We start from the raw sequence: 16,473 nt of genomic DNA on the forward strand, positions 1-16,473 counted from the left end.
TCGGTTTCACAACTCTTCTTTTTATATCTGCGTTATAAACTATTGTGAGAAGACCATCAATCATTGCTATCATAGCCCAACTAACCAGTGACATAAAGAACGCCACGTATCTGTTTGACATCATTTCAGGAACCATCAAGTAGGAAGTATAGCACATCAAATAGCAAAGAGCCTGACCTAGAGTCTGTAATTTTGAAACTAAGCGTTGGAGCAATTATTGATTGTTTTACTTGTTTTAGAAAATCGGTTTCCTTCTTAGTGTAATTCTCGGAGCGTTTTCCATTTCGATATTGCTTTCTCATTTTCTGGATTTTCAGAAGAGTTATGATATCGATAATAGCATCAGTAAAGACAACAACCAAGTTTTTCAAAAAGTCTACGTAATATGCGTACCAGGCGCATATTGTAATTGTGACATCGTAAAAGGAAACCCACGTTTCTGGACGATACTCCAAGCGGCACCCAACTAAAAATTTGTATTGTAATATTTTATTGACTTATCAAAATTAAAACTTACATCCAAATATAACAGTTGTCATCATTGTAAAAGAAAATATTGCAATAGCAGTGATATAGATTTTTGTTGCGCATGGGCTGTAATTTAATTAGTTTCTTTTTCACATGCGTAAAGTAAGCTCAAAGTTTACCTGAAAATGTTCTTGTATGAAAATGGAAAGAAAACTGCGATAAATCGATTGACAGAAGATAGAAAATGCGTGTGAATGGATATTTCATAGCAAACGATGAGCACGTACCCTGCCCAATGAGAGCAATATATCATTAATTGACTGGCGCTAAAAGTATTGTTTTGTTATGGGAAGAAGGGAGTGCAACAAAACTGGACGTGCGGGTTTTTTTGGATGCAAAAAGTCCTGCACACGTTTTTCGCCAGACAATGCTTTGTTGCGGATGCCTTCGTCTTCGTGTTCGAGTCAGGGCTCGCCGTTTTCTTTTTTACTCGGACACGAAGACGAAGGCATCCGCAACCGGATTGTCTGGCGATATATCCAAAGTAGAGCGCGGAACCCGTGAGATATCCGGATATGATATTTTTCGGGGCCCAGAAAATGGTCATCAAAATAAGGGCGGGCCAAACTTGAAACCTGCCCAATTCTCAGATTTCGCATTTTCGCAACCCGGTAGAGGATCAGGTTTGAACAAAGTAAAACTCAACGCCCGGTGTTCTAGCCCTATTTTTGATCTATTATATGTTTTGAAAAAATTTATCATATTCAGATAATTTTTTTCATATTTTGCTCAACTTACAAAATAATCATTGGAGTAATGTACAGAAAATAAACCGTAAGATAAATTGCATCAAAAAATGACTTCACGAGTGTCAGTATCATAAATGAGCTTAAAGTTGTTTTTTCTCGAATTAAAATGACAGTGACACACCAGTTGAGGGCCATTCCAAATAGTGAAATTGGGAACAAAGACATTCCAACAAACTGTGGATCTTGCATGTTTATTTTGTTGATTCGAAAAGTGAATTAGCAAAACTAAAACTAATTTGTAATTTCTAAGCCTAGGCGATCTGCCTACTGCTTTTTGATTTTTTTTTCTAAGAATTTATGATTTATTGTCACACGAAAATCAGATAAACAATAGGACAGAAACCCAGTTGATTAGTCATTTTAATTGAATTTTCGTAGCAGTAATTCTGTAGCTTTTCTTCCGTTTTTGAAGTTTCCGTCTGATCTCCGAATTGTAGATCAACGTGATGACACCTTCGGCCGCGTGAATCGTACACCAAAGAAACATTGAGAATAGAAAGGCAAAGTATTCATTTTCGAAGCTTCGAGGTGGGAAATAGAAAGCAATTATTTCAATTGACATGAAGAGTGTTTGACCGAACGTCTGAAAAAAAATGAAAAGTGAATATGCTAGAAAAGTGGCAGGAACTGTCGAGTATTTGGACAATTCAAGACATAAAAACTACAGACCAAATTATTTCTAACAGTTCAGGTTTTAAATCCTTATAACTACGTAACTTACCTGTTTCAAAAAATAAGATTCTTGCAAACTGTAAGATCGAGAAACTTGGGTGCGAGCTTTCTGAAATGACTTTAGATCCTTAACCAAACTATTTCAACACTCACAAATTGTTTCAAAGTAATCACTTTAATCATGGTTATCACATGAAGTATTACATTCACAATCGATAGTATAATATTTTTCCCTAAAATCGTTGTCCAGACAAACACATCACAATGATCGCTATCCGTAACCAGAAATGTCCAATGATCTTCATCAAAAGAGAACCGGCAGTCAATTATGAACAACCAGCAGTTAACAATTAAAAGTGATAAAGTAATAACTGAGAATATGATCACTCGAGTTGTTCTTGGATTGAAGACTGTGTTGTAAGAAAAAGGTTTGAAAACAGCGATGAATCTGTTAATCGATATCACGACATGAAATAAAGATGTAGTGTCATATGTAATAAGATAAATTGCACCGCATATTGTTGAGTTCATTTTTAAGAAATTAATGTCACTGAAAAAAGAGATAACTCGTCAAAATGAAGTTCAAAACTTTTAATTACTGATTTTGTCTTAGTCAAAAAGTTCAACGAATAAATCAACTTACAAAATGATCATAGGACTTGCAAACATTAGCTCAAAACTTGCCATTATTGCATATAGAGATGCAACCGTTGCCGTAAAAATAGGAAAAGATCGGTGAAGGTTACGGTATTGGATAACAATTTTTACAATTAACCAATTTGTTATAAACCCGCATAGAGCTGGCTGTAATAAAAATATTATAAATTAGCTTGAACTGTTAAAAACCTACTGGAATCAGAAATAAACCAATAAGCTGTTGTCGAAGCATTGTATAATGTTTTCAAGTTTCACGAAGTAGAATGACTAAGCAAGCAAACGAGAAAATATATTAATTAATATGTCCAAGTTTGTTCCTGATTTTTACGTTCCCATGGTCTAAACGAAAACACTGGCAAATCCTGTCACAAAGTAAGGAAGCAAAAACCAATGTTCAGTATGAAATTGACTGTGAATTCGGTAGCATTTCGTCATCTTTCTGTTGATAGGTGTACCGAGAATATGCTTCAGAAAGCTGTACACAGTGCGACTGGACACTGACAATCCAAAAAATAATTGATAATGTCACTTACAATCTAAAAAAAATTTAAAAGGCTGATGTTCTAATGTAAAACTCAAACAATTCCTGAAAAAAAGTTGTCATACTTGGGCTAATTTTCAGAAACTTTTTTTCATCGATCTTTTTTATTGTCAGTACTTGAGAAATTCGTTTATTAAAATTAATAAGTGTTGGATCTTTTGATAACTAACAAGACTGAATTCTTTCCCGATGAAAAGCTTTTTTTGTATTTTTGAATGATAGGTTTTTGTATTTCTATATTAAAAACAAGAGTTAAAATGCCATCCATTGCATGAATAGAAGACCAGTAGAACGTGCTCAACAAAAATCCGATCACATCATTGTGGACTATCATTGGGATGGTAAAATAAACAGGAATGTAGATAAAAAGGTAAATAGCTTGTCCAAACGACTGAAATTATTTTTATAGTTTGTAGTTCTTGACAAAATAAAAGTAAAAATACCTGTTTCAAAAGATTTATTTCCTTTTTCTGAAACGTGAGTTGCCCTTGCAATCTTCTAATTTTTCTAACTTTCCAAATTGAAATGGTGTCAACCACAATATTGAACATGCATAAAATGAAGAATTTCCCAAAATCACCGTAAATTCCATAGTCAAAACATATGGGTACTTCCATATTAAAAGTGAAACCTAGTGAGACATCGGAAAAGTAATAACGACATGGATCTAAATATCGTTAAAATTGTGGTGAAAAAGATACCGCTTACAGATTTGAAAGAATATTGTAAGAACAGTGGTTGAAAAAATAAAGGATATAAATATTACTAACTTGGTCCATTTTGAGCTGGAATCTTCAATTATTCGATTGTTTGAATTTTCGGGAACTCCGCTCAATAAACAGACAGTCATTATGTTCATATTTTGGGAAATTTCAAATGAATTTACCGTATTTCTTCTATTAATATGGCTGCAATACTATTTTTCGATGGCCTTCCCGCTTGCAATACTAATAGGGAGTGCAAGACTATAAGGGAGTGCAATACTAATTTTCAGAATATTTTTCTGACTTTGAGCTTACTAGTTTTTTTTATGAAAAAGCTCGAATCTTATGTAAAAATTCAGAAAATTTGATTTTAATTGTAACATATAAGTTCAAAAACTTCAATCTCGTAGAAATGTTGTGAAAAACTGTTGCAAAATAGGCAAATTTTTTCGTTGAAATCCTGAAATTAGCGAGATGGGTTTGCAATAAAAAAAGTAAACGCAAGACTATTAGGGATTGCAAGACTAATAGGGAGTGCCATACTAATTTTCGGAAGGTCTCCGAGGGGCAATACTAATAGGGAGTGCAAGTCTAATAGGGAGGCCATATTAATAGAAGATATACGGTAGATTTATTATAGGTGAACCCAAAGTTATCAAGTCAAACGGGGTTCTATCAACTTTTGTGCAAAATAGCTTGTGAGCTTAAATCAGACCTGTGTGATTCAATTTTCCCTTTTCATTATTAAAAAGTACCTGAAAACATTTTTATACAAAATTGGATAAAATACTGCAAAGAATCGATTTACAGTAATCAATGCATGGGCCTGCATTGCTCCGTCATAACAAATCAATATTACAAATCCAATAAGATGAGAATTATTTTTCATAAAACTTAAATCTCTGAAATTTTGAAATTATAAGAAGTATCAGCATATCAACTTTCAAAACTATCATGGGAATCACATAAATCGTATATATAATTGAAAAGAGTCCGTTAAAAACCGCCTGATTTCCGGTGAGCAATGAAAAAGCATGATGGAGAGAGCGATTGGTTGATATTGAGAATAATATTAGAAGATTTGAAACTATTCCAATTACTGCTATCTGCATTTTTACATTTTTTGAAAGTTTTAGATTCCAAGAATATAACGTTTTGTGGAAATAATTACTTACTGGAATCAGAGTCAAGCCCATCCATTGTAAAAGCATCATTTGTGGTTTCAAAATAAATTTTAATGTTTTTGTTAACACAAAGAAAATGTAAGTTAAAACAACAAAGTCTTAGCCATAAAATAGAACATGTCAGTTTGAGTTGTAAATTGGAAAAAAAAATCTGAGCCATTCTGACTAATAAGGAAAATTGAGGTTAGTTCTTGGAAAAAGAATTGAAAAAAAACAAAGCGTGATAGTTTCAATTTGAGAAACGATTGAACATATACGGGAACAGTTTAAAAAAATGACTTGAGATATGTCGGTCATAATTCATAATTGTAGTGAAATGAAAATTAGAACATTTTTTCAGAAAACTTTTTCTTGATACTTCAACTAGTTTCGGAGCTAAAAAGTTATACAAAATTTATTGCTTCGATAGATCTTTGGATTACAGAAGTGGCAAAAAAACCAGAACAAATAAGCTTTGATTTTGTTGTACATATATGTATACACAGTTGATTTTCCGTTGGTTTCATATTGGTTGCCACCCACATTGACCACACATTTCGCCAACAGCGAAGCGCTGTGTATATATTGAGGCTTGTTTGCGAGTATATATTCTCTTGATCTCGCACTAACAGCGTTTTTTTTTTGTTAGAACTCTCAATTAGCTCAGGGGGTGGTGGGCACAATAGAAATTGGATGCACTGCATACAGTTTCAACCTTTATTCATAAAGACAATACTTCTTTCCTCGCAGTTAAATTCCGCACCTGCAAACACGTTTTATTTATTTTTTTTTCCTATTTATTTAAACGCAAGTCACTATGTTCTTCTTTTTTATACGTTTTGTCAATATTGCGTAGTAGCTTGTACACCAGCAATTTTTTTTGAATTTTGAAAAAAACATCGTAATTCTTGTTGTTTTTTGGTTTAGGAAAAATAAGTTTCAAACTAAAAATAAAATTAACTTTTCAATAATCATGTGCCATTACAGAGGTAACCAATTGAAACTATTCGTGTAGCAGTTAACAAAAATTATAGCAACATATTTTGCCATTCACCAAACCTTGTAAATTTAAAAACATATATCTTACCGTTTTATGTTCACTGAATATATCTTAATGACACCCTTAACACAAATTCCATATTTTGAAATTGGATCTTTTAACAGTGGAGTGTTTTTTTTTAAACTTGGCTAACTTTCAAATAATTTAGGTTCCATGAATATTGTTTTGTTTCTACTATTGTTTCCTCTTGTATCCACCAAAAGGTACTGTACAACATGGCATACAATTAAATCTGGAGATACTTGTTGGAAAATTGCCTCGGAAGCTTCAATTAGTGTGCAGGAACTAGAAGGGTTAAATTCAAAAAAGAGTTGTGCCAATTTGGCAGTTGGTGATAAGTAAGAAATTTTTCTTACTGTCATTTTTCTATTGAAAAAAAAAACTTAGGATGTGTCTAGCTGTATCAGAAGTAAAACCGAGGTGCGGAAAGAAGCAAACAGTTAAAGCAGGCGACACCTGTTACGTCATAAGGTCGTCTTTAGGATTGTCAGAACAAGAATTCACCGAAATGAACGAAGAGTTGGATTGCAACAGATTGGCAGTGGGAAATGAAATCTGTGTGTCAATTGGAACAGACCTTGACCCAGATGTGAATTATTACACCACAACCCTACCAACCCTACCAACAACTACCAGAGCAAAATGTTTGAAAAAAATACATGTGAAAGAAGGCGACACTTGTTATACAATATGGACATCTCAACACTTGACTGAAAAGCAGTTCATGGACATGAATGAAGAATTGAATTGTGGAATGTTGGAAATTGGAAATGAAGTTTGTGTTGATGGTGGATTAATAGATGTAGAGAACGGCAATGCACCGCTTCCAATGATTGAAAGTGAGTTCACCGCGGTTTTCTAAAATATTTCAAAATTTAAGCGCCTGAGATATGCTCTGAATACGCGACCGTAACTCCGGGAAGTTCCTGTTATACGATATCTGCAAGTTATGGATTGAATCTGGCTGAACTTCAAACAACGTATAACTGCGACGCTCTACAAGTTGGTTCCATAAAGTTTTCTCATCTAAAGTCGTTTTTTTCAGGTGGACGACACGATTTGTGTCTCGAAAAAATTCAGTTGTCAGCATCGCATAGAAATTTTGAATGGGGACACATGTGGATTCCTTGAGAACGCTTTTCAGACAAATAACACTGAAATGGAAATCGCAAATGAAGGTGTGAAATGTGATAACCTTCCGATTGGAAGAATGATGTGTGTATGGTCGGCTGATGATAGGAAGCTTCCGAATATGACTTGCACCGAGTGGAAAACTATCACTGATGACTCTTCTGACTGCTACAGTGAAGCTAAGAAGTTATCAATTACCATTGATTTGTTCAAGTTCTTGAATCCAAGGGTGAATTGTGTCAATCGACAGAAAATCTTGAGAGGCTCAAGAATCTGTATAAAGTCTCAATCTACAAAACCATGTACATATTTCCAAATGGTCAATCAGTTCCAGTCTTGCGAGGACATCATGCAACGCAGTCAGATTAGTATGAGAAAGTTATTAGAGTTGAATCCAACATTCCGATGTGATAAAATGGCAAAATATGAACAGGTGACCGAAAACTTGTAGGCGTTCGTGGAAGTTAAATGTTTTCAGATTTGCCTTGGAATCGGTCCTTTCAGACAAGAACAATGCATTTCTTCACGACGAGTCACTCCTGAAAATGATAATTGTGACAAAATAATGAGACCTACTGGGTTAAGTCGAGAACAAATTGAAGCTCTAAACCCGGAAGTAAATTGTTGGGAATCTTTTGAATGGGGAACCTTGATATGTACAGCGAGTTTGGGAGTGGACACGAAAAATGCTCAGAATTTGGTGGTGACAAGTTTAAAAGATGTTAGTCCAGAACTTGCAAGAAAGGTTAGGTTTTTCAATGTTTTACTACGAGTTACCTGAAGTTTTTAGTATGATATTTACACCTCCAATCCAACCGAGGCAGCGGAAAACGATATGAATGAACAGTTGGTTCGTGACCTGCAAAATCCGAATGTCAATTCAAAACTCAAAGAACTTTATAAATCGGATGAGAGAATAAGAAAAATTCTAGATAGTCAACATCCACTACCAAGGCAATCATATTGTGACGAAATTCAAAAAACCACAATGGGGTGAGAATCAAGGCTGTGCGGCTGGTAAAAAAATTCGGCTGTCGGCTGACGCCGACAGCCGAATCACTTTTTTTTTTCGGCTCACGCCGACAGCCGAAACGAGCCCAATTTTTCGGCTGTCGGCTGACGCCGACAGCCGACAGCCGCACAGCCCTGGTGAGAATCTAAATACATATGTATGGATAACCAAAACGTTTACCATTGCAGCTACAACATCAAAAGCTGCTACTGTGGAAATGAAGAACTTTTGATATATTGCCAAGTCTTGGTTTCGAATTTCATGACTGAAGGAGAAGATTTCAATGAAGAATCACAAAATGTGACTACACTGCGAGCATTTAGGTTAAGAGTGTTGTAAAGATTGTATCAAAAAATGAACTATGTTTCAGATCAAAACGAGGTGTAGGCTGTAATTTCAATCACCCCTTTTCCGGAGAGGATAGTCTTGAATATTTCACAAAAATTCATGGAGGATGTTTCGGAGGCGGTTGCTCATTTCCGGTTGGCTTTCTAGAAATCAGCATTGACGCAGACATTTGCGCACCTCTAATCAGTTTTGGCATTGACTCACTGAGTTACTGCACGAAGGATGGCAACGATTGCAATCAAGTGGACAAGGGAGATGCCCCCGGTCTTAAATTTCTCACCGAGAGAAAAGTTGGTGGTAAATTCAGTCTATGTGCAATTGGTTCGAAGTTGGTTAAAATATTGTCAAAAGGTGGAGTGAGCCTGTGTTGGGACATCGTGGCCACCGACTATTATGGTTTCGTCGGAAAACTGAGCATATCTTCGGATCTTAACTTAATTGCTTTTGATGTAAGAATTTTAAAAGATAGTTTCTCTATTAAAATTGTTTTTCAGCTGGAAGGTGGGGCGGTGATGAAAGTTCACGGTCTTGCATTCCCAGAAATTTGTGATCGTGTAGACTTTGAGTGCGAGGACTATTGCATATGGAAAAATAAAAATTGGGAAAATGGGAAAGCATACGGATTTTTTAATTTCCGTCTTCTCAAAGTATTTGGATTCGAAGGTATCAAAATATTCAGCGAAACATTTGATGCTCCAAAACGTGTTGGATGTGATGCTGGAAAAGAGGCTGCGGTGGTGATAAGAAATGAGAGAACTTGTAGAGATGATCAAGATAGAGATGTTGAGAGAAGATGTTGGAGTGGTGATGATATGGTGAGTATTCTTATCACAGTATGTCTATTAATTATTTGTTACAGATGAATTGGGAGTTTCTTCAATTGGAGTGGGGATTTGCTTTCAAGCCGAAGCCATTTGGAGGAACTCTTTTTGTTTGCGAATTTATTGATAGACATGAACAGAAGATTGGATTTGACGTGTATGGCGGTAAATCAAAAAACAAAGGGAAAAATACTTTCTACTATGCTGTAAGAAATGATGGTATCTATTTTGGAACTGAAAAGTACAAAGAGGATCAACTAATGGGATCTTGGGACAATGTCTGTGAGGAAGACAAAGAATCAGAAGATGATAGCTCGACAGCAGATTCTGCAGAACCGACCGGATCGAGCTCAGTGCCAGCAGCTTCCTGTGGCAAACGAATTGTTGGGTACTATACAGGATGGGGAGAACGTGAAATCACTGAAAACCAACTCAAGAAATTAACTCACGTTATTTTCGCATTTGTCGCAATGTATGCTGACGGAAGTGTGAAGTTTGGACCTGTAAGTGCAGATGATCCAGGGCCACAAGCAGGGAAAAAGGCAGAGAGAAGATTTGTGGATATGAAAAAGAAAGCGAGAGCTGTAAATTCTGGAGTTCGAGTTCTTTTTGCCGTTGGTGGCTGGGATAACTCTCAGTACTTCTCTTCTGTTGCTGCAGATTCCGGGAAGAGAAGGTGAGTTTTCTTCCCGAAACACAGTTTCAAAATTTCTGAAAATCTATTTTTGTTTAATTTCAGGAACTTTGTTGATTCCGTGGCGTCATTCATAGAACACCACAAAATTGATGGCGTTGACCTCGACTGGGAATATCCAGAAATGAAAGGTGGAGACAAACAAAATCATGTCACGTTAATCCGAGAACTGCGAGAACGGTTCAATGGAATGGCATCAAGAAATAATAGAAAAGATCCATACTTGATTACATTAGCATCTGCAGCCGGAGAATGGAATCTTCGAGAAGGATATGATCTGAAAGGAATTTTGAATTATGCTGACTTCATAAATGTGATGACGTATGATTACTATGGAGCTTGGGAATCGAAATGGGGTGCATATACAGGAACACCTGCTCCATTGTATTTTGGAAGTTTGAAAGGATTTTCTGGAAAACTGAACGCCGACTTCTCAATGAAGTTTTATGCTTGTAATACGAAGAAACCAAGTCAATTAACTATGGGAGTACCCTTCTACGGGAGATACTGGAAGAATGTTCTTGAACCAATTGATGCGTCAGATAATATGTGGAGAACTGCTGCACCACAGAATGGAAAATACGAAGGTGGATATGTTGGATGGAGAAATCTAGAAAAAGAAGGATGGAATAAAGGATCAGCTACATGGCATAAAAAAACTAAAACTCCATATATCATGAATAATGGTGCTCGAATGTTCTTGGGATTTGAAAATGAAAGGAGTTTGAAAGAAAAAATGGATTACGCCACGAATCGAAATCTTGGAGGCCTCATGATCTGGGCACTGGATCTTGACGACGACGCTGACACTCTTCTGAATTTGGTATCTTCTGCCGGGTTATGCTCTGGAGGGAGTGGTGATAAAATAACATATAAATGTGTTCCGATTGATGACGTCAGATGGTGGACTCCTGAGAATTCAGACGAAAACAGGCAAGGACAATGTGGAAAATCAGCTCCATTGATAAATGGATTCTACCCTGTTTGTGATCCAGATGATCCAGGGTTTTCTTGTTGCGGAGCAGCTGGGTACTGCGGAAGCGAAGAGGAATACTGTGAATGTAAAGGTTGTGTGAATTATCGGAAAGACCCAGATTTGATTGTCAAGGAGCCTGTAAAACCATCGAGAGAAATTCAATGGTACACACAAGATGCTCCAGATGGAAAGAGGGGAAGATGCGGAAAAGATATTGAAAAAATCAATGGAAAGGTAAATTTATTGTTTCATATTCTAAAAACCAGATTTTCATTTTCCAGATGCCAATTTGCAATCCCGATGATGATACTAAATATTGCTGCTCCAATGGTGGATATTGCGGGATCGGAGACGAGTATTGCAAGTGTGATGGTTGTGTTAATTACAGAACTACAAATGGCTGATATACAAACAATGAGTTATTGCTCTGGGAAACAAAATTTCGAAATATTTTGAAAATAAATTGTGTTAATTAGTGTTAGTATTGCAATTTGAAGCAAACCACTCAGCACTGTAACAGAAATATCATATAATTTAAGCTATTTTTACGCTCTTTGTATTTATTGGACACTCACATACAATTTTTTATTGAAAAATACAAGGATATAGAGAAATTGCATGATTTGATCAAACAGTATGTAAAAGCGGCACATAAGTCTTCAGAAATTCGGAAAACGTTCAAAGATAAAAGTGAAGACAATATCTAGCATTCGGAACAATTGCACCAAGGGCCTGAAACAATTTTATTACATCAATAATGTTTTGACAGAAAACTTACATTGCGAATGCCTTTCCAGTAGCGTTCGCCGCAAACTTCAATAATTTCCATCTTTGCGCAGTTTTATCAAATGGAGCTGATTTTCCACATTGTCCTTGTCTGTTTTCGTCTGAATTCTCAGGAGTCCACCATCTGACGTCATCAATCGGAACACATTTATATGTTATTTTATCACCACTCCCTCCAGAGCATAACCCGGCAGAAGATACCAAATTCAGAAGAGTGTCAGCGTCGTCGTCAAGATCCAGTGCCCAGATCATGAGGCCTCTAAGATTTCGATTCGTGGCGTAATCCATTTTTTCTTTCAAACTCCTTTCATTTTCAAATCCCCGCTGGGTAGGCTAGGTAGGATAGGTAGGCTAAAACATGAACGTAGAGTAAAGTAATGCTTAATGTGTTTATCAAAGCAACATAATTAAACATATAGATTTTCTGAAAATTTTCATTTCAGTGTTATTGCATGCGACATTCCTCCATTTTTTGTAATATAATTCATTGATGCCACACTTGTTTTGGAACAATATTTCAATAAAGATCTTTGAATTTCAGTGTTGAAATATAAAGTGATGGCTCCGTCCAATGCATGAATCGTTGGCCAAAAGAAAGTACCCATTATTAATTCAGCAACTGGATTTGTAATATACATTGGGATAATTACAAAACAGGAAGTGGTTACCAGCAAATATATTGCTTGACTGAACGACTAAAATTCCAATTGGCATATTTTTAACAATAATAACTTTTAATGACAACCTGTTTCAAGAAATCAATTTCTTTGTTTGTAAATTTATGTTTTCCATGTTGACTTCGTACTTTTCTCACTTTCCAAACTGTGATCGTATCAATTATTACATTAAAAATGCTAAATGAAATCAATTTTCCAATATCTCCATATTTAGAGTAAGTCATGCAAATTGGCAAATCTGTATATACAAGTCCTAACTCTTTGTTATAATACATTTGACATGGATCTATAAATTTAAAAAATTAAATTAAGTTAAGAAAAACCGGATTTGTTAGTCTTACAAATCTGGAATAAAATTGTCAAAAACGCCAGAGAAAGGATAAATGAAAAAGCAATTATAACTTTTGTCCGTGTTGAACTAAAAATTTCAATTTGTAATTTTATATTAAAAATTTTATAATGATACCTTAACAACGTTTTGTATGCAATTGGTAAAAACACCGCACAAAATCGGTTAATTGTTATTATGGCGTGGGCATGGATCGAAGCATCGTAACAAATTAATAGAATAAATGCAACATGATGTACGTTCAGTTTCATAAATGAAGAATCACTGTAACCTATTTAAATTTGAACGTACATCATAAGACAGGACACGTTATTTTTTTGTTATTTTTGAGAGAATTTAAATGTACAGTAATACAGTGTGCGGCTCTTTTTCCCTTCTTAAATTTCCTACAGTAACCAAATTAGAAATGACGTCCACTTTTCAACAAATTATGAATTTCGAACTTGTTGAACACCTCAATCATATAAATATTAGGTAGTAAAAAGAAATCTAGGCTTTGTACAACTTACAAAAATATCATTGGCACTACGTAGACGAGGTATACAACTGAGAAAACACCATTGAATATAGCTTGATTGCTGGTGAGAAGTGAAAATGAATGATTCACGGTTTTATTCAATATGATTGCAGTTACCACCAGCCAATTTGTGACTATTCCGATCATGTTTACCTATGAGTATTACACATTTGCCGCAGCGGTCATTGCCCATTCAATTTCATATCAAATAAAAACTCACAGGTATAATCGCAAGAATCAGCCATTGCTCAATATGCATTTGTCGCGTATGGCTTCTCGATTTGTGGTTTGATTTTTTTTATGTAAATACTTGGGGTTTTTTTTTCAGATTTGGTTGACTAGGAAGTTGGTTCAGGAAGTAATTAATTAACAAGAGAACACGTGACTACTTGGGAAATTCCAAAAAGGAGTTATGTTTTCTGGTTTAGTAAAACAAGGTTCTGAGACATTGGCGTGTCATATTTTAATTAGATTGTTGAAGTCAAAATGAAGTTTTGATTTAAAAAATGTACATTTTGTCATCGTCAAAATGTTATCAACTTCAGCTGAATTAAGATTGCATTTATTTAAATCGTTCAGGTCGGAATTTGTTTTTAAAAAATTACGAATGGATAAAAACATTAATATGTACACACATGAATAGAATTTTCAAGTTAGTCTTGTTGCAGTTGAAATTTTTCCATTCACCGATATATCGGTGAATGAAGATGCAACTTCTTTGACACACTGCTTCCTGATTTCCGAACTTCCGTGAAATTTTCAACTTTTGCAATAGAATTCTATGACGCAGCACTTGTTTTCGAACGATGTTTTAATAAGGAACTTCGAATTTCAGTGTTAAAATATAAAGTGATGGCTCCATCCAATGCATGAATTGTTGGACAACACAATATGCTCATTACAAATGCAAAAAAAGGACTTGTCACGTACATGGGGAGAATTATATTACAAGAAACAGTTAATAAAAGATATATTGCTTGACTGAACGACTGAAATATGAATTGGCTAGTTACAAACAATAAAACATTTTTACTGCAACCTGTTTCAAGAAGTCGATTTCTTTTTCGGTGAATTTCTGCTTTCCATGTCGACTTCGTATTCTTCTCACTTTCCAAATTGTGATCATGTCAACTATTACATTAAAAATACTCAATGAGATAGATTTTCCAATATCTGCATACTTTGAGTAAGTCATGCAAATTGGCAAATCTGTATATGCGAATCTTATGTTCTCTTCGTTATAATACATTTTGCATGGATCTAAAAATTACCTTAAATTTGAAATAAAACTGATACACATTTTAGACTTACAAATTTGGAATATGATTGTCAAATATGTGAGAGAACATAAAAATGAAAAAACGGTTACGATTTTTGTCCTGGTTGAACTGAAAATTTCTCAATATTTGATATCGAATCTTATTAAAACTACCTGAATGACTTTTTGTATGCAATTGGTAAAAATACCGCACAAAATCTGTTAATTGTAATTATAATGCTTACTATTAGGTAAACCACGCAGGAAACGCGTGTGTATATTGTCGTAGTGTTATGAACTTTACGAATGATTACGTCTGATCAATAAACTTTTATTTTGACGGGATATGCTCTATGAAATTAACACTAACAGGAACATCTGCTTGATTGTGTTTGCCTCTTCTCTTTTGTCGCCACATTTTCAGTAGATACCCAACTATATATACGTTTTCATTTTCAGATAAATTCATTCAAAATGCTTCTAATTCATTATGTAAACCTCACTCATTTTAAAACAAGTCACAATGAGTTCTGGTTGGATTTAAAAGTCTTCTTGGCAATTGAGTGCGTTTTGTATTTTATTGAGTGAGTATTTTTAAAAGTTTCTAATACAACTTTCAATATTACAAGTTAATTTACAGCCTATTCAATATGATCTTCAACTTTGTTTTTTTAATCCGTGCCCATCAATTTCACTTCAATTTTGGTTGTATTTATGCATGGCTTTTTGTTATTAATTTCACTGATAACATTGCTTTGTTATTGATGAAAAATATCATGATCTGGGAATATGTGGATGGTAAGTGTTCTGGGCAAGGGTGAGAAAACTTGAAGCTATGATTGATGTGAGTTGAAACAAACATCCTTTAACATTTTGAGAGAAAACATGTTTCGCAAAAAAGAAACTTTAAAAATGTTGAACTGGAATTTTCAGTGTATTTTTGTTTTTCCTGGAAAGGTTTTAAAACTGAGTAAGTAACAATTAAAATGAAGTGAAAGCGGGTTCTAACCAAAGTTCTGAAAAAAATTTTGTTTCAACTTTTCCAGACTCAAATCCCACTTCAAATTGGTTATTTTTTATCACAATGAACATCACAATTGCTTGTACATTTGCAGGTTTGTCTTCCTATTTTGCAAGCATATCTAGAAAACTGTTGTGTCAAAAATTGTTGCGTTCCAGCTTCTTGAAAATTAGAATTTCTAAAAATTTTCAGCTATGTGCACATTGTTCTTCTGCGCTGTGGAACGATGTTTTGCCACTGTATACATATGTGACTATGAAAAGAAACAACGCAAATTCATATCAATTATGCTAAATTCCATGCTCACTATATTTGGTTTTGCTGTTTGTGGAGTCGTAACGGACAAGAAAAACACTGTGTATCTGATCATCTTCCTACTGGTGATCGATGGAATCGCGCTTATGGTTAGTTCGTGAGAAAAGGAAAAAAATCACACAACATTTTTCGAAATATTCAAATGTCAACTCAATTCTTCGCCGAAAACATTCATTTCTTAAAAAAAAAACTAAATTTCCAGTTACACTGTTTTCTCCAATGGCTGAATAAACGGATTTACGTCAGACTTCACGATAATGTCTACATCACTTCTTACTCGTTGGCTCAAAGATTTCAAGTTGCTGAAAACATTGTCCCTACAGGTAAACATCATATTCTCATTTCCCAAAAGCCACATTACGAGTTTCAGATGATGAACAACGTCATTTATTATATGGGATTTATGAACATGACAGTTGTTCTCAGTGTGCTTTTCTCGAGTTTTGATTTGACTCCAGAACACAATTTTGTCATCACACTTTGCCTGGAGGTTT

At 34.9% G+C, this 16,473-nt stretch overlaps 6 protein-coding genes and 2 pseudogenes across 8 annotated transcripts; 2 read left to right on the forward strand and 6 right to left on the reverse strand.

Annotated features, from left to right (window-relative positions):
* Nucleotides 1-21: 21 nt before the first annotated feature.
* srx-33 (G-protein coupled receptors family 1 profile domain-containing protein) lies at nucleotides 22-1,466 on the reverse strand (the record flags this gene model as incomplete). Its single annotated transcript, NM_001322563.1, has 6 exons — nucleotides 22-27; nucleotides 86-184; nucleotides 231-466; nucleotides 518-594; nucleotides 648-794; nucleotides 1,267-1,466. 6 exons carry the CDS (start codon nucleotides 1,464-1,466, stop codon nucleotides 22-24), a joined length of 765 nt encoding a protein of 254 aa, NP_001309513.1.
* A 166-nt stretch (nucleotides 1,467-1,632) lies between these two features.
* srx-34 (G-protein coupled receptors family 1 profile domain-containing protein) lies at nucleotides 1,633-2,838 on the reverse strand (the record flags this gene model as incomplete). The annotated part of the gene is made up of 5 exons (NM_072403.2): nucleotides 1,633-1,860; nucleotides 1,999-2,058; nucleotides 2,103-2,499; nucleotides 2,593-2,753; nucleotides 2,800-2,838. 5 exons carry the CDS (start codon nucleotides 2,836-2,838, stop codon nucleotides 1,633-1,635), a joined length of 885 nt encoding a protein of 294 aa, NP_504804.2.
* Nucleotides 2,839-3,284: 446 nt separating this feature from the next.
* srx-35 lies at nucleotides 3,285-5,065 on the reverse strand (annotated as a pseudogene). Its single transcript has 6 exons — nucleotides 5,027-5,065; nucleotides 4,802-4,957; nucleotides 4,607-4,753; nucleotides 3,856-3,932; nucleotides 3,591-3,814; nucleotides 3,285-3,538 (listed from the first exon to the last, which is right to left on the reverse strand). Coding segments are annotated over exons 1-6 (897 nt in total).
* Nucleotides 5,066-6,227: 1,162 nt separating this feature from the next.
* Nucleotides 6,228-11,531, forward strand: lmd-5 (LysM Domain (peptidoglycan binding) protein; the record flags this gene model as incomplete). Its single annotated transcript, NM_001322564.2, has 12 exons — nucleotides 6,228-6,412; nucleotides 6,462-6,913; nucleotides 6,955-7,076; nucleotides 7,120-7,638; nucleotides 7,684-7,950; nucleotides 7,996-8,198; nucleotides 8,406-8,540; nucleotides 8,588-9,014; nucleotides 9,060-9,380; nucleotides 9,425-10,062; nucleotides 10,126-11,290; nucleotides 11,338-11,531. 12 exons carry the CDS (start codon nucleotides 6,228-6,230, stop codon nucleotides 11,458-11,460), a joined length of 4,557 nt encoding a protein of 1,518 aa, NP_001309512.1. The 3' UTR covers nucleotides 11,461-11,531.
* A 184-nt stretch (nucleotides 11,532-11,715) lies between these two features.
* Nucleotides 11,716-12,130, reverse strand: T01C4.8 (GH18 domain-containing protein; the record flags this gene model as incomplete). Its single annotated transcript, NM_001038412.1, has 2 exons — nucleotides 11,716-11,788; nucleotides 11,835-12,130. The coding sequence occupies 2 exons, from the start codon at nucleotides 12,128-12,130 to the stop codon at nucleotides 11,716-11,718; spliced, it is 369 nt and encodes a 122-aa protein (NP_001033501.1).
* Nucleotides 12,131-12,276: 146 nt separating this feature from the next.
* On the reverse strand, nucleotides 12,277-13,644 carry srx-36 (G-protein coupled receptors family 1 profile domain-containing protein; the record flags this gene model as incomplete). Its single annotated transcript, NM_072406.2, has 6 exons — nucleotides 12,277-12,537; nucleotides 12,588-12,805; nucleotides 12,861-12,937; nucleotides 12,986-13,132; nucleotides 13,378-13,538; nucleotides 13,606-13,644. The coding sequence occupies 6 exons, from the start codon at nucleotides 13,642-13,644 to the stop codon at nucleotides 12,277-12,279; spliced, it is 903 nt and encodes a 300-aa protein (NP_504807.2).
* A 520-nt stretch (nucleotides 13,645-14,164) lies between these two features.
* Nucleotides 14,165-14,894, reverse strand: srx-37 (annotated as a pseudogene). Its single transcript has 4 exons — nucleotides 14,817-14,894; nucleotides 14,697-14,772; nucleotides 14,425-14,645; nucleotides 14,165-14,374 (listed from the first exon to the last, which is right to left on the reverse strand). Coding segments are annotated over exons 1-4 (585 nt in total).
* A 223-nt stretch (nucleotides 14,895-15,117) lies between these two features.
* sre-10 (Serpentine receptor class gamma) lies at nucleotides 15,118-16,426 on the forward strand (the record flags this gene model as incomplete). The annotated part of the gene is made up of 6 exons (NM_001347265.1): nucleotides 15,118-15,227; nucleotides 15,284-15,441; nucleotides 15,690-15,758; nucleotides 15,857-16,068; nucleotides 16,182-16,302; nucleotides 16,350-16,426. The coding sequence occupies 6 exons, from the start codon at nucleotides 15,118-15,120 to the stop codon at nucleotides 16,424-16,426; spliced, it is 747 nt and encodes a 248-aa protein (NP_001334198.1).
* Between the last annotated feature and the right edge of the window lie 47 nt (nucleotides 16,427-16,473).

This window comes from Caenorhabditis elegans, chromosome V, assembly GCF_000002985.6.
Source record: "Caenorhabditis elegans chromosome V".
Taxonomy (NCBI): domain Eukaryota; kingdom Metazoa; phylum Nematoda; class Chromadorea; order Rhabditida; family Rhabditidae; genus Caenorhabditis; species Caenorhabditis elegans.